At 47.6% G+C, this 15000-nt stretch overlaps 2 protein-coding genes across 4 annotated transcripts in view; both read left to right on the forward strand.

Annotated features, from left to right (window-relative positions):
* The window catches only part of c1qa (complement component 1, q subcomponent, A chain), a 5610-nt gene extending 3444 nt beyond the window's left edge, over nt 1-2166 (forward strand). The window contains exons 5-6 of the mRNA XM_080495002.1: nt 1434-1514; nt 1628-2166. Coding sequence (XP_080351128.1) covers nt 1434-1514; nt 1628-1780 — 234 coding nt within the window. The 3' untranslated portion in view covers nt 1781-2166. The remainder of the gene's footprint in view (nt 1-1433; nt 1515-1627) is intronic.
* A 2850-nt stretch (nt 2167-5016) lies between these two features.
* On the forward strand, nt 5017-12378 carry c1qc (complement component 1, q subcomponent, C chain). 3 transcript variants are annotated; one of them, XR_013936595.1, is made up of 8 exons: nt 5017-5031; nt 5278-5393; nt 6006-6068; nt 6148-6301; nt 9787-9927; nt 10926-11052; nt 11157-11412; nt 11560-11575. XR_013936595.1 is itself a non-coding variant. In XM_080495005.1 (8 exons), exons 2-7 carry the CDS (start codon nt 5288-5290, stop codon nt 11289-11291), a joined length of 726 nt encoding a protein of 241 aa, XP_080351131.1. In that variant the 5' UTR covers nt 5017-5031; nt 5278-5287; the 3' UTR covers nt 11292-11311; nt 11413-12378. The 3 variants fall into 3 exon arrangements, 2 of the variants coding, with proteins under 2 accessions (XP_080351131.1, XP_080351130.1); XM_080495005.1 differs by having other exon boundaries at nt 11157-11311; nt 11413-12378; XM_080495004.1 differs by having other exon boundaries at nt 11157-12378.
* The last annotated feature ends 2622 nt before the right edge of the window (nt 12379-15000 follow it).

Below are 15000 nucleotides of genomic sequence, written 5' to 3' on the forward strand. Positions count from 1 at the left end.
GAACCAGAACCTCCACACAGTCCTGACTAACTAGTGATGAACCAGAACCTCCACACAGTCCTGACTAACCAGTGATGAACCAGAACCTCCACACAGACCTGACTAACCAGTGATGAACCAGAACCTCCACACAGACCTGACATAACCAGTGATGAACCAGAACCTCCACACAGTCCTGACTAACCAGTGATGAACCAGAACCTCCACACAGTCCTGCTCAACCAGTGATGAACCAGAACCTCCACACAGTCCTGACTAACCAGTGATGAACCAGAACCTCCACACAGACCTGACTAACCAGTGATGAACCAGAACCTCCACACAGTCCTGACTAACCAGTGATGAACCAGAACCTCCACACAGACCTGACTAACCAGTGATGAACCAGAACCTCCACACAGTCCTGACTAACCAGTGATGAACCAGAACCTCCACACAGACCTGACTAACCAGTGATGAACCAGAACCTCCACACGGACCTGACTAACCAGTGATGAACCAGAACCTCCACACAGTCCTGACTAACCAGTGATGAACCAGAACCTCCACACAGACCTGACTAACCAGTGATGAACCAGAACCTCCACACGGACCTGACTAACCAGTGATGAACCAGAACCTCCACACAGTCCTGACTAACCAGTGATGAACCAGAACCTCCACACAGACCTGACTAACCAGTGATGAACCAGAACCTCCACACGGACCTGACTAACCAGTGATGAACCAGAACCTCCACACAGACCTGACTAACCAGTGATGAACCAGAACCTCCACACAGACCTGACTAACCAGTGATGAACCAGAACCTCCACACAGTCCTGACTAACTAGTGATGAACCAGAACCTCCACACAGTCCTGACTAACCAGTGATGAACCAGAACCTCCACACAGACCTGACTAACCAGTGATGAACCAGAACCTCCACACAGACCTGACATAACCAGTGATGAACCAGAACCTCCACACAGTCCTGACTAACCAGTGATGAACCAGAACCTCCACACAGTCCTGCTCAACCAGTGATGAACCAGAACCTCCACACAGTCCTGACTAACCAGTGATGAACCAGAACCTCCACACAGACCTGACTAACCAGTGATGAACCAGAACCTCCACACAGTCCTGACTAACCAGTGATGAACCAGAACCTCCACACAGACCTGACTAACCAGTGATGAACCAGAACCTCCACACAGTCCTGACTAACCAGTGATGAACCAGAACCTCCACACAGACCTGACTAACCAGTGATGAACCAGAACCTCCACACGGACCTGACTAACCAGTGATGAACCAGAACCTCCACACAGTCCTGACTAACCAGTGATGAACCAGAACCTCCACACAGACCTGACTAACCAGTGATGAACCAGAACCTCCACACGGACCTGACTAACCAGTGATGAACCAGAACCTCCATGTTCCCCAGGTCAGTCTCTGCCTGCGGATCGCCAGCGAGGCTCTGGACCAGAAGCCGGGCTTCTGCGACTACAACGCCAACTCCGACCAGGTGAGTGGTGAAACGTGGCGGCGGGTGGAGGACCGGCGGGGTGGAGGACCGGCGGGTGGAGGACCGGCGGTCCTCCACCCCGCCGGTCTGACGGCGAGCGGCGCTGCTTTCAGGTGCTGTCCGGCGGCGTGGTGCTGCAGCTGGCCGCCGGCCAGAGGGTGTGGCTGGAGTCCTTCCGGGACCAGCAGACGGACAAAGACGCCCGGGACGTCCGGGACAAACAGATCATCTTCAACGGCTTCCTGCTCTTCTCCGGTCCCGTCTGACACTTTCAAACGTTTCCATATTATGAAATATGATCCATCTTCATGTCACTCCTTCCAAGTCCCTTTTCTTGCTGAGGCCCCGTTTCCACGACAACGATTCCCGTGACAACACCTGGGCTGTTCCGATAAAGGTGTCGCGTTCACGATGGAGGGTAAAAACTGGGAAACCACCGCCATGACGGGTCGGCCATGTTGGTTTACTGGAGTCTGGGGGAGGAGCAGCGCTCCGTCGCCTCCTGCAGGCTCCGAGGGGAATCACACCGTGGAGGAGTCGTTTCCACCTCCAGATGCAGTGGATCGGAATGCCGTTGTCATGGAAACGGAGCCCCTAAAGCGAAGCGCTGGTATTGGTTGTCGTGTGAACTGGGCCTGTTTACTTCATATTAAACAAGTAAAAAAAAAAAAACCTCTGCATGATTTTCTTCTTTTTTTTTCTGGAGAACTTTACATACCAGGGGACACATGTTCCATCCATCCATCATCCATCATCCATCCATCCATCCATCCATCATCCATCCATTCATCCATCCATCCATCCATCATCCATCCATCCATCCATCCATCATCCATCCATTCATCCATCCATCCATCATCCATCCATCATCCATCCATTCATCCATCCATCATCCATCCATCATCCATCCATCATCCATCCATCCATCCATCATCCTTTACACCACTTCATTCAACTGATGCCAGCGGACTGAGTGAAGTTAGGTTACACCTGGGCAGGTGAGCTGTCTATCACAGTCCATCAAAGTCCATCACAGGACATCACAGGACACAAACAGGGAGACAAATGTCTTTCTTGACAGGTCTATAGGCAGTGGACACGTTTAGCTTCAGGGACATGGTGGACACATTGAGCTTCAGGGACATGGTGGACATTTTGAGCTTCAGGGACATGCTGGACACATTGAGCTTCAGGGACATGGTGGACATTTTGAGCTTCAGGGACATGATGGACATTTTGAGCTTCAGGGACATGGTGGACACATTGAGCTTCAGGGACATGGTGGACACATTGAGCTTCAGGGACATGGTGGACACATTGAGCTTCAGGGACATGGTGGACATTTTGAGCCCCCCGTTCACCCTCTGGAGGCTCATGAACGTTGAGATGAAGGAGGACGGTGAGGACGATGAGGACGGTGAGGACGGTGAGGACAGCTGGCACGTTTTCAGGACAACTTCACAACAGGAAGAGAAACTTTGTTTGGTTTCTTGAACTTCTCTTTTCTGCTCTTTCTGGTAAATTTGACCAATTTGTCCACTTGCTGACCTGAAACTTCCTCTAACGTCTCTGTTGTGGACATTTTTACTGCTGACTCGGCTTTTGCACGACCAACGAGGTCACGTCTTCCAAACCTGGTCTGTCCTGGCCTGTCCCGGTCAGTCCTGGTCTATCCCAGTCTGTCCCGGTCTCTCCTGGTAAGTCCCGGTCTGTCCCGCCCTGTCCCAGTCAGTCCTAGTCAGTCTCGGCCAGTCCCAGTCTGTCCCGGTCGGTCCTGGTCTGTCCCAGCCTGTCCCAGTCAGTCCTAGTCAGTCTCGGCCAGTCCCAGTCTGTCCCGGTCGGTCCCAGTCTGTCCCGGCCTGTCCCAGTCAGTCCTAGTCGGTCTCGGCCTGTCCCGGTCTATCCCAGTCTGTCCCGGTCTGTCCCAGTCAGTCCTAGTCGGTCTCGGCCGGTCCCGGTCGGTCCCAGCCTGTCCCAGTCAGTCCTAGTCAGTCTCGGCCGGTCCCAGTCTGTCCCGGTCGGTCCTGGTCTGTCCCGGTCTCTCCTGGTAAGTCCCAGTCTGTCCCAGTCAGTCCTAGTCGGTCTCGGCCGGTCCCAGTCTGTCCTAGTCGGTCTCGGCCGGTCCCAGTCTGTCCTGGTCTGTCCCAGTCAGTCCTAGTCGGTCTCGGCCAGTCCCAGTCTGTCCCGGTCGGTCCCAGTCAGTCCTAGTCAGTCTCGGCCGGTCCCAGTCTGTCCCGGTCGGTCCTAGGCGGTCTCGGCCGGTCCCAGTCTGTCCCGGTCTGTCCCAGTCAGTCCTAGTCGGTCTCGGCCGGTCCCAGTCTGTCCCGGTCGGTCCCAGTCAGTCCTAGTCAGTCTCGGCCGGGCCCAGTCTGTCCCGGGCGGTCCTGGTCTGTCCCGGTCTCTCCTGGTAAGTCCCGGTCTGTCCCAGTCAGTCCTAGTCGGTCTCGGCCGGTCCCAGTCTGTCCCGGTCGGTCCTAGTCGGTCTCGGCCGGTCCCAGTCTGTCCCGGTCGGTCCCAGTCAGTCCTAGTCAGTCTCGGCCGGGCCCAGTCTGTCCCGGGCGGTCCTGGTCTGTCCCGGTCTCTCCTGGTAAGTCCCGGTCTGTCCCAGTCAGTCCTAGTCGGTCTCGGCCGGTCCCAGTCTGTCCCGGTCGGTCCTAGTCGGTCTCGGCCGGTCCCAGTCTGTCCTGGTCTGTCCCAGTCAGTCCTAGTCGGTCTCGGCCAGTCCCAGTCTGTCCCGGTCGGTCCCAGTCAGTCCTAGTCAGTCTCGGCCGGTCCCAGTCTTTCCCGGTCAGTCCTAGTCAGTCTCGGCTGGTCCCAGTCTGTCCTAGTCGGTCTCGGCCGGTCCCAGTCTGTCCTGGTCTGTCCCAGTCAGTCCTAGTCGGTCTCGGCCGGTCCCAGTCTGTCCTGGTCAGTCCTAGTCAGTCTCGGCCGGTCCCAGTCTGTCCTAGTCAGTCTCGTCCGGTCCCAGTCTGTCCCAGTCAGTCTCGGCCGGTCCCAGTCGGTCCTGGTCTGTCCCAGTCAGTCCTAGTCGGTCTCGGCCGGTCCCAGTCTGTCCCAGTCAGTCTTGGCCGGTCCCAGTCAGTCCTGGTCTGTCCCGGTCGGTCTCGGCCGGTCCCAGTCTGTTCCGGTCAGTCCTAGTCAGTCTCGGCCGGTACCAGTCTGTCCCGGTCAGTCTTAGTCGGTCTCGGCCGGTCCCAGTCTGTCCTGGTCGGTCCTAGTCGGTCTCGGCCAGTCCCAGTCAGTCCCAGTCAGTCCCAGTCTGTCCCAGTCAGTCCAAGTCTGTCCCGGTCTGTAGGGGGGTCGGCAGCTGCTGAAAGTAGCTAAAAAGTTACTTGTAATCAAACCTAATTACTTTTAAAAACAAGTAATCAGAAAAGTTAGTTAATTTGAAATGAGTCACGTGTAATCAGATTACTCCCCCCCCCCCCCCCCCTCAGGAAAGCAGAAGTTCACACTGATCAGCTCCACGCTTCCCGTTCAGCTTCACTGCTCTTCAGCCCTCGTTCTGCTCCGTCAGGTCAGTTTGTTCTATTCATACTTCATTATTTCATTTAGTTAATACATTTAAAAAATACCTGCTTCACTTTTAATCAAGTTAATCTGGACTTTATTATGTTAAAAGTGTTTGAAGTTGTGAAAACGTTTGAAAATTCAGTTTTCTTTTCTATTTGTTCGTCATGTTTGATCTTCTTCTTCTTTCCTCCTCGTCCTCCTCTCCCTCCCGCCTCACATCTCCTCCTCCTCCTCCTCATCCCTCCATCAGTCTTTCCACCATGACCCACCTTTATGTTTTCATCATTGGCGCTCTGCTCTCATTGGCGACCCCTCCACTGGTTGCCATGGAAACCTGTCCAGCATCAGGGATGCCCGGGATTCCAGGTGTGTGTGTGTGTGTTTAGTCATGTGTGTTTATTCATGTGTGTTTATTCATGTGTGTGTGTGTGTGTGTTTATTCATGTGTGTGTGTGTGTGTGTTTATTCGTGTGTGTTTATTCATGTGTGTGCGTGTGTGTGTTTATTCGTGTGTGTTTATTCATGTGTGTGTGTGTGACTGTGTGTGTGTGTTTATTCATGTGTGTTTATTCATGTGTGTGTGTGTGTGTGTGTGTGTTTATTCATGTGTGTTTATTCATGTGTGTGTGTGTGTGTGTGTGTTTATTCGTGTGTGTGTGTGTGTGTGTGTGTGTGTGTGTTTATTCATGTGTGTGTGTGTGTGTGTTTATTCATGTGTGTGTGTGTGTGTGTTTATTCGTGTGTGTTTATTCATGTGTGTGCGTGTGTGTGTTTATTCGTGTGTGTTTATTCATGTGTGTGTGTGTGACTGTGTGTGTGTGTTTATTCATGTGTGTTTATTCATGTGTGTGTGTGTGTGTGTGTGTGTTTATTCATGTGTGTTTATTCATGTGTGTGTGTGTGTGTGTGTGTTTATTCGTGTGTGTGTGTGTGTGTGTGTGTGTGTGTGTTTATTCATGTGTGTGTGTGTGTGCTCAGGGATCCCCGGGCTTCCCGGTAGAGACGGTCGTGACGGAGGACAAGGACAGAAAGGAGAACCAGGTGAACACAAACAGACTCGAGAGTAGCGCTGTGAAAGTAATCACATTACTGAAACATGTGTAACTCACCGCCTCGGCAGGCGCAGAGAGCCGCAGTGCCGCCGGCCCCCAGAAGGGGGAGACGGGCGAGCCGGGGATGGTGGGGTATCCCGGGAAGCGAGGGCCCAGTGGAGAGCATGGAGGAGCTGGAGGTCCAGGAGTGGGCGGAGCTCCAGGAGAACCAGGAGACTCCGGGTAGGAAGCCGACGCCCACATTGATTCCATCATCGCCCTCCTGACTGCTCTCTTCTTCTGTGGTGCCTCGTCACCCTCCTGACTGCTCTCTTCTTCTGTGGTGCCTCGTCACCCTCCAACACTTCTGACAGAGTACTGAGGGAGTACAGAGTACAGATTACTGAGGGAGTACAGAGTACAGAGAGAGTACAGAGTAGATTACATAGGGGGTACAGAGAGAGTACAGAGTACAGATTACAGAGGGAGTACAGAGTACAGAGGGAGTACAGAGTACAGATTACAGAGGGAGTACAGAGTACAGATTACTCAGGGAGTACAGAGTACAGAGAGAGTACAGAGTAGATTACATAGGGAGTACAGAGAGAGTACAGAGTACAGATTACATAGGGAGTACAGAGTACAGAGGGAGTACAGAGTACAGATTACTGAGGGAGTACAGAGTACAGAGGGAGAACAGAGTACAGATTACTGAGGGAGTACAGAGTACAGAGAGAGTACAGAGTAGATTACATAGGGAGTACAGAGAGAGTACAGAGTACAGATTACATAGGGAGTACAGAGTACAGAGGGAGTACAGAGTACAGATTACTGAGGGAGTACAGAGAGAGTACAGAGTAGATTACATAGGGAGTACAGAGAGAGTACAGAGTACAGATTACAGAGGGAGTACAGAGTACAGAGGGAGTACAGAGTACAGATTACTGAGGGAGTACAGAGTACAGAGGGAGAACAGAGTACAGATTACTGAGGGAGTACAGAGTACAGATTACAGAGGGAGTACAGAGTACAGATTACTCAGGGAGTACAGAGTACAGAGAGAGTACAGAGTAGATTACATAGGGAGTACAGAGAGAGTACAGAGTACAGATTACATAGGGAGTACAGAGTACAGAGGGAGTACAGAGTACAGATTACTGAGGGAGTACAGAGTACAGAGGGAGAACAGAGTACAGATTACTGAGGGAGTACAGAGTACAGAGAGAGTACAGAGTAGATTACATAGGGAGTACAGAGAGAGTACAGAGTACAGATTACATAGGGAGTACAGAGTACAGAGGGAGTACAGAGTACAGATTACTGAGGGAGTACAGAGTACAGAGAGAGTACAGAGTAGATTACATAGGGAGTACAGAGAGAGTACAGAGTACAGATTACAGAGGGAGTACAGAGTACAGATTACTCAGGGAGTACAGAGTACAGAGAGAGTACAGAGTAGATTACATAGGGAGTACAGAGAGAGTACAGAGTACAGATTACATAGGGAGTACAGAGTACAGAGGGAGTACAGAGTACAGATTACTGAGGGAGTACAGAGTACAGAGAGAGTACAGAGTACAGATTACATAGGGAGTACAGAGTAGAGTACAGAGGGAGTACAGAGTACAGATTACTGAGGGAGTACAGAGTACAGAGAGAGTACAGAGTACAGATTACATAGGGAGTACAGAGTACAGAGTACAGAGGGAGTACAGAGTACAGATTACATAGGGAGTACAGAGAGAGTACAGAGTACAGATTACATAGGGAATACAGAGTACAGAGTACAGAGGGAGTACAGAGTACAGATTACTGAGGGAGTACAGAGTACAGAGAGAGTACAGAGTACAGATTACTGAGGGAGTACAGGGTACAGAGGGAGAACAGAGTACAGAGTACAGAGAGAGTACAGAGTACAGATTACATAGGGAGTACAGAGTACAGATTACTGAGGGAGTACAGAGTACAGATTACTGAGGGAGTACAGAGTACAGAGAGAGTACAGAGTACAGATTACAGAGGGAGTACAGAGTACAGAGTACAGAGGGAGTACAGAGTACAGATTACTGAGGGAGTACAGAGTACAGAGAGAGTACAGAGTACAGATTACATAGGGAGTACAGAGTACAGAGTACAGAGGGAGTACAGAGTACAGATTACTGAGGGAGTACAGAGTACAGAGAGAGTACAGAGTACAGATTACATAGGGAGTACAGAGTACAGAGTACAGAGGGAGTACAGAGTACAGATTACATAGGGAGTACAGAGAGAGTACAGAGTACAGATTACATAGGGAATACAGAGTACAGAGTACAGAGGGAGTACAGAGTACAGATTACTGAGGGAGTACAGAGTACAGAGAGAGTACAGAGTACAGATTACTGAGGGAGTACAGGGTACAGAGGGAGAACAGAGTACAGATTACTGAGGGAGTACAGAGAGTACAGAGTACAGATTACATAGGGAGTACAGAGTACAGAGTACAGAGGGAGTACAGAGTACAGAGAGAGTACAGAGTACAGATTACATAGAGAGTACAGAGTACAGAGAGAGTACAGAGTACAGATTACATAGGGAGTACAGAGTACAGAGTACAGTGGGAGTACAGAGTACAGATTACTGAGGGAGTACAGAGTACAGAGAGAGTACAGAGTACAGATTACATAGGGAGTACAGAGTACAGAGTACAGAGGGAGTACAGAGTACAGATTACTGAGGGAGTACAGAGTACAGAGAGAGTACAGAGTACAGATTACATAGGGAGTACAGAGTACAGAGTACAGAGGGAGTACAGAGTACAGATTACATAGGGAGTACAGAGTACAGATTACTGAGGGAGTACAGAGTACAGAGAGAGTACAGAGTACAGATTACATAGGGAGTACAGAGTACAGATTACTGAGGGAGTACAGAGTACAGAGAGAGTACAGAGTAGATTACATAGGGAGTACAGAGAGAGTACAGAGTACAGATTACATAGGGAGTACAGAGTACAGAGGGAGTACAGAGTACAGATTACTGAGGGAGTACAGAGTACAGAGAGAGTACAGAGTACAGATTACATAGGGAGTACAGAGTACAGAGGGAGTACAGAGTACAGATTACTGAGGGAGTACAGAGTACAGAGAGAGTACAGAGTACAGATTACTGAGGGAGTACAGAGTACAGAGTACAGAGGGAGTACAGAGTACAGATTACTGAGGAAGGACAGAGTACAGATTACTGAGGGAGTACAGAGTACAGATTACTGAGGGAGGACAGAGTACAGAGGGAGTACAGAGGGAGTACAGATTACTGAGGGAGTACAGAGTACAGAGAGAGTACAGAGTACAGAAAGAGTACAGAGAGTACAGAGGGAGTACAGAGAGTACAGAGGGAGTACAGATTACTGAGGGAGTACAGAGTACAGAGAGAGTACAGAGTACAGAAAGAGTACAGAGAGTACAGAGGGAGTACAGATTACAGAGGGAGTACAGAGAGACTACAGAGTACAGAGTACAGAGCGAGTACAGAGTACAGAGTACAGAGCGAGTACAGAGAGACTACAGAGTACAGAGTACAGAGCGAGTACAGAGGGAGTACAGAGTACAGAGTACAGATTACTGAGGGAGGACAGAGTACAGAAAGAGTACAGAGTACAGAGGGAGTACAGAGTACAGAGTACAGAGCGAGTACAGAGAGAGTACAGAGTACAGAGTAACTCCAGAGTACTGTCACTGTGCCTGCAGCAGCGGGGGCGTCCAGCAGGTGGCAGCGTTCAGTGTGGCCAGAGGAAGTGACGCCTGGCCGGACAGGAACAGCGTCGTTCTTTTCACCAACGTCATCACCAACATCCAGGACGACTTCAACGTCGAGACGGGGCGCTTCAGGTAGACGCACCGCCTCCAGAACTCTCTGGTGTCGCTTCTAGGGACGTTTTTTATGAAACTGGCTGAAGGTAAAATGTTAAAACGCGACAATCTGAGAGAAAATAGCCGATAAACGGCGCTATTTCCTCTGCTGGGCGGAGCTTCTGACAATAACAGAGTGACATCACGAGTTGTGCACACGCCCAAGTTGTGTTTCCATTATGGAGGATCAGAGTTTTGACCACGAAGAGGCTGAATTGAACCAGATTTCATCATCGTGGTCATTTCAAACCCAGTGATTGATGAAGAAGACACAGAAGGTGGTTCTGCCATCGGTGACCCCGTCTGGAACATGTTTGAGGAAGCAGAAGACGCTTCGTCCTCCATTCGTCCTCGTCTCCTCGCCTCAGCAGCTGCCACTTTTCACCTTTGAGGCTTTGAGTTCTGACTTTTGGCAGAACGACCGGCTTCCTGGTTCCAACACGTCCAAGAGCTAGAAGACTGAATCACTGAAGACGAGTCCAGGTATTACTTCATCGTCTACTAGCTGCCCGAGCTAGCGGCTCACGCTAGCCGCGCAAGCTAGCAGCTCCCGCCGCCCGTGCTCCTTTCCTCCTCTTTGGTCTCTTCCAGGCTCAATCTTTCATCAAGGCTCATAAAACGCCGACTAGAACTTCAAAACACTGTAAAAACTTGGATATTTAAGAGGAAACAAGCCGATATAAACACAACAGATCGAGATCTGCACAACTTGTGACGTCACACATAGGCTCCGCCCACAATGGCCCAGGAAGAAGAAGGATTCCCTTGATTTCGTCGGCTGGAGATTCAAAATTCAAATAACTTTGTTATGCGACAACAGTGGTGGGGCAGAGTCGGAGGAACCTTACAAGTAGAACCCCAACCATCGTTTTTTGGTAAAGTAGCGTCTTACGTTTCACCGGGACTCTAAAGAGGTCGTGGTGTAAAGTCGGCCTCCTCGGCGTCCAGATGTGTAAAAAGGTGTTAATTGGTTGCAGGTGTCGGGTCCCGGGGACGTACTACCTGGTGTTCCACGCCACGCTGGACGAACGTCTCTGTCTGCTGATGAAGCTGGACGACCAGCTGCTGACGCAGTTCTGTGACCATCGACACGCCAGGACGCAGGTGAAGACAAGCACAAGATACAAACTGGCCTTCTCTCGTCCTGTCCTCCACTTCCTGTCTCTCTCCTCCACTTCCTGTCTCTCTCCTCCTCCCGTCTCCTGCAGGTGACGTCCGGCGGCCTGGCGGTCTACGTGTCCAAAGACCAGGAGGTCTGGCTGGAGACCAAAGACTTCCATGGGATGAGAGGACGACCGCAGGGCTACAGCCTCTTCTCTGGCTTCCTGCTGCACGCCCACTGATCCTGGACCAGGGGGACCAGGTCCACTGATCCTGGACCAGGGACCAGGGGGACCAGGCCCACTAATCCTAGACCAGGGACCAGGGGGACCAGGCCCACTGATCCTGGACCAGGGGGACCAGGTCCACTGATCCTGGACCAGGGGGACCAGGCCCACTGATCCTGGACCAGGGACCAGGGGGACCAGGCCCACCGATCCTGGACCAGGGGGACCAGGGACCAGGGGGACCAGGCCCACTGACCCTAGACCAGGGGACCAGGGGGACCAGGTCCGCTCTGGCTTCCTGCTCCATGCTCACTGATCCTGGACCACGTCCACACTCACTCCTCCACCCATCCCTCCACCCCTCCACCCACCCCGTCACTCTTCCACCCACCCCATCACCCCGTCACTCCTCCACCCCTCCCGTCACTCCTCCACCCACCCCATCACTCCTCCACCCACCCCATCACCCCGTCACTCCTCCACCCACCCCGTCACCCCTCCACCCGTCACTCCTCCACCCGTCACTCCTCCACCCGTCACCCCTCCCCCGCTCATCCAATCAAGGCTCCTGTCAGATTTCTCCCACAGATTCCTGGAACCATGTTGGTTCTATGTTCTGCAGGTAGAACCGTCGTTTCAGGACGTGAGTGAATCTGGACAGTCGTCTGTTCTCCGTCACACTGGGAGAAGGACTGTGTACCACCACACCCGTCGTCAAGGAGACGGGGGTTCCTTGGGTTTTTTTCATCCATTCAGTCCCGGTTCCACAGAGACAGAGCGTTTTCAAAAAGTTCCTCGGGGGCAGTTTGTGTTTCCGGCGGGTCTCAACATGGCGGCGAGGAAACGACCGGAGACACGACTCATTGACTTTCAGCCGCTTTTGCCAACGTTTTATCAAAAAGTAAAGTTTCTTTCTGTCTTTGAAAAGCCTTTCAAGTTTGGAGAAACTTTTTGAAGTTGAAGTTTTGCAGTTGAGAACTTCAGCTTCACATGAAGGACAGGATGTCATCATGTCGGCGGTTTTTCATCTTTCCTTTCTGCCACTTTTCACTCTTTTTTTAACTACTTTTGCTAAATTTGCAATAATTTCTCTACATAAAAAAACAGAACTGAGACTTTGAATAAAGAAAAACATAAAAGGGAAGTAAATCTGTGTCTTTTTTCACCTTCAACTCGTTTTTATTATTATTGTGAAATATTATTGTGTAACATATTGAAACTGTAACTCTGGATAGATAGATAGATAGATAGATATAGATAGATAGAGACATGTATAGATAGATGTATAGATAAAGAGAGATAGATAGATGTATAGATATAGATAGATGTATAGATATAGATAGATAGATAGATAGATAGATAGATAGATAGATAGATAGATGTATAGATATAGATAGATAGATAGATAGATAGATAGATAGATGTATAGATATAGATATGATAGATAGATAGATAGATGTATAGATATAGATAGATAGATAGATAGATAGATAGATGTATAGATATAGATAGATAGATAGATGTATAGATATAGATAGATAGATAGATAGATGTATAGATATAGATAGATAGATAGATAGATAGATAGATAGATAGATGTATAGATATAGATAGATAGATAGATAGATAGATAGATAGATAGATAGATAGATGTATAGATAAAGAGAGATAGATAGATGTATAGATAGATAGATGTATAGATAAAGAGAGATAGATAGATGTATAGATAAAGATAGATAGAGAGATGTATAGATAGATAGATGTATAGATAAAGAGAGATAGATAGATGTATAGATATAGATAGATGTATAGATATAGATAGATAGATAGATAGATAGATAGATAGATAGATAGATAGATATAGATAAAGATAGATAGAGAGATGTATAGATAGATGTATAGATAGATAGATGTATAGATAAAGAGAGATAGATAGATGTATAGATATAGATAGATGTATAGATAGATAGATAGATAGATAGATAGATGTATAGATATAGATAGATAGATAGATAGATAGATAGATAGATGTATAGATATAGATAGATAGATGTATAGATATAGATAGATAGATAGATAGATAGATAGATGTATAGATATAGATAGATAGATAGATAGATAGATAGATAGATGTATAGATATAGATAGATAGATAGATAGATGTATAGATATAGATAGATAGATAGATAGATAGATAGATAGATAGATGTATAGATATAGATAGATAGATAGATAGATGTATAGATATAGATAGATAGATAGATAGATAGATAGATGTATAGATATAGATAGATAGATAGATAGATAGATAGATGTATAGATATAGATAGATAGATAGATGTATAGATATAGATAGATAGATAGATAGATGTATAGATATAGATAGATAGATAGATAGATAGATAGATAGATAGATAGATGTATAGATATAGATAGATAGATAGATAGATAGATAGATGTATAGATATAGATAGATAGAGCCACTGATCATATTATGAATTTAAAGTGTTTCACATAATAATTGTACTTGTTTTTTAATAAATATCTTAAATATGAAGATGTTTTTTGAACGTAGCGTCACAATGTATAGATGATCTACGGCTTCAGGCAGAAATCTGGGGATTTTTAATGGTTTGTATAAATAATGTTTGTGTTGGGAAGAAAAAACAGGAAGTGGAAGAAGAGAAGGGTGGAGGTGAAGTCTGGAGAAGTGACGAGGACAAAATAACAAGCTTTGCTGTAATTTAACATTTTGTTCTGTTTTTGTCCCTGAACTTCCTCTTCAGTTCCACACCTCCTCCTGACTCTCATCCCTCCTTACTTTCACCTCCTCCTGACTCTCATCCCTCCTTACTTTCACCTCCTCCTGACTCTCATCCCTCCTTACTTTCACCTCCTCCTGACTCTCATCCCTCCTTACTTTCACCCCTCCTTTACATTCCCTCGCTTTCTGCCTCTCATCCGAACACTTTCTTTTGTTTCCAGTGAGAAAACAACTGGAAATGTAGTTTGAGCGCCTTGTTGGAAGTGAGTGTAGTATATAGTATAGTGTACTGTAGTATAGTGTAGTACAGTATAGTGTACTGTAGTATAGTATAGTGTAGTGTACTGTAGTATAGTATAGTGTACTGTAGTATAGTGTAGTACAGTGTAGTGTACTGTAATATAGTATAGTGTACTGTAGTATAGTGTAGTACAGTATAGTGTACTGTAGTATAGTATAGTGTAGTGTACTGTAGTATAGTATAGTGTACTGTAGTATAGTGTAGTACAGTGTAGTGTACTGTAATATAGTATAGTGTACTGTAGTATAGTGTAGTACAGTATAGTGTACTGTAGTATAGTATAGTGTACTGTAGTATAGTGTACTGTAGTATAGTATAGTGTAGTATAGTATGGTATAGTATAGTATGGTGTAGTATAGTATAGTATAGTACAGTGTAGTGTACTGTAGTATAGTGTAGTACTGTATAGTGCACTGTAGTACAGTATGGTATGGTATAGTGTAGTATAGTATGGTATAGTGTACTGTAGTGTAGTATAGTGCAGTATAGTGTCAGAGTATGGTGTAGTATAGTATGGTGTAGTATAGTGTACTGTAGTATAGAATGGTATGGTATAGTGTAGTATAGTATGGTATAGTGTACTGTAGTGTAGTATAGTGCTGTATAGTGTAACAGAGTATGGTGTAGTATAGTATGGTGTAGTATAGTATAGTGTAGTC

Source organism: Blennius ocellaris, assembly GCF_963422515.1.
Source record: "Blennius ocellaris genome assembly, chromosome: 4".
NCBI classification, from domain to species: Eukaryota; Metazoa; Chordata; class Actinopteri; order Blenniiformes; family Blenniidae; genus Blennius; species Blennius ocellaris.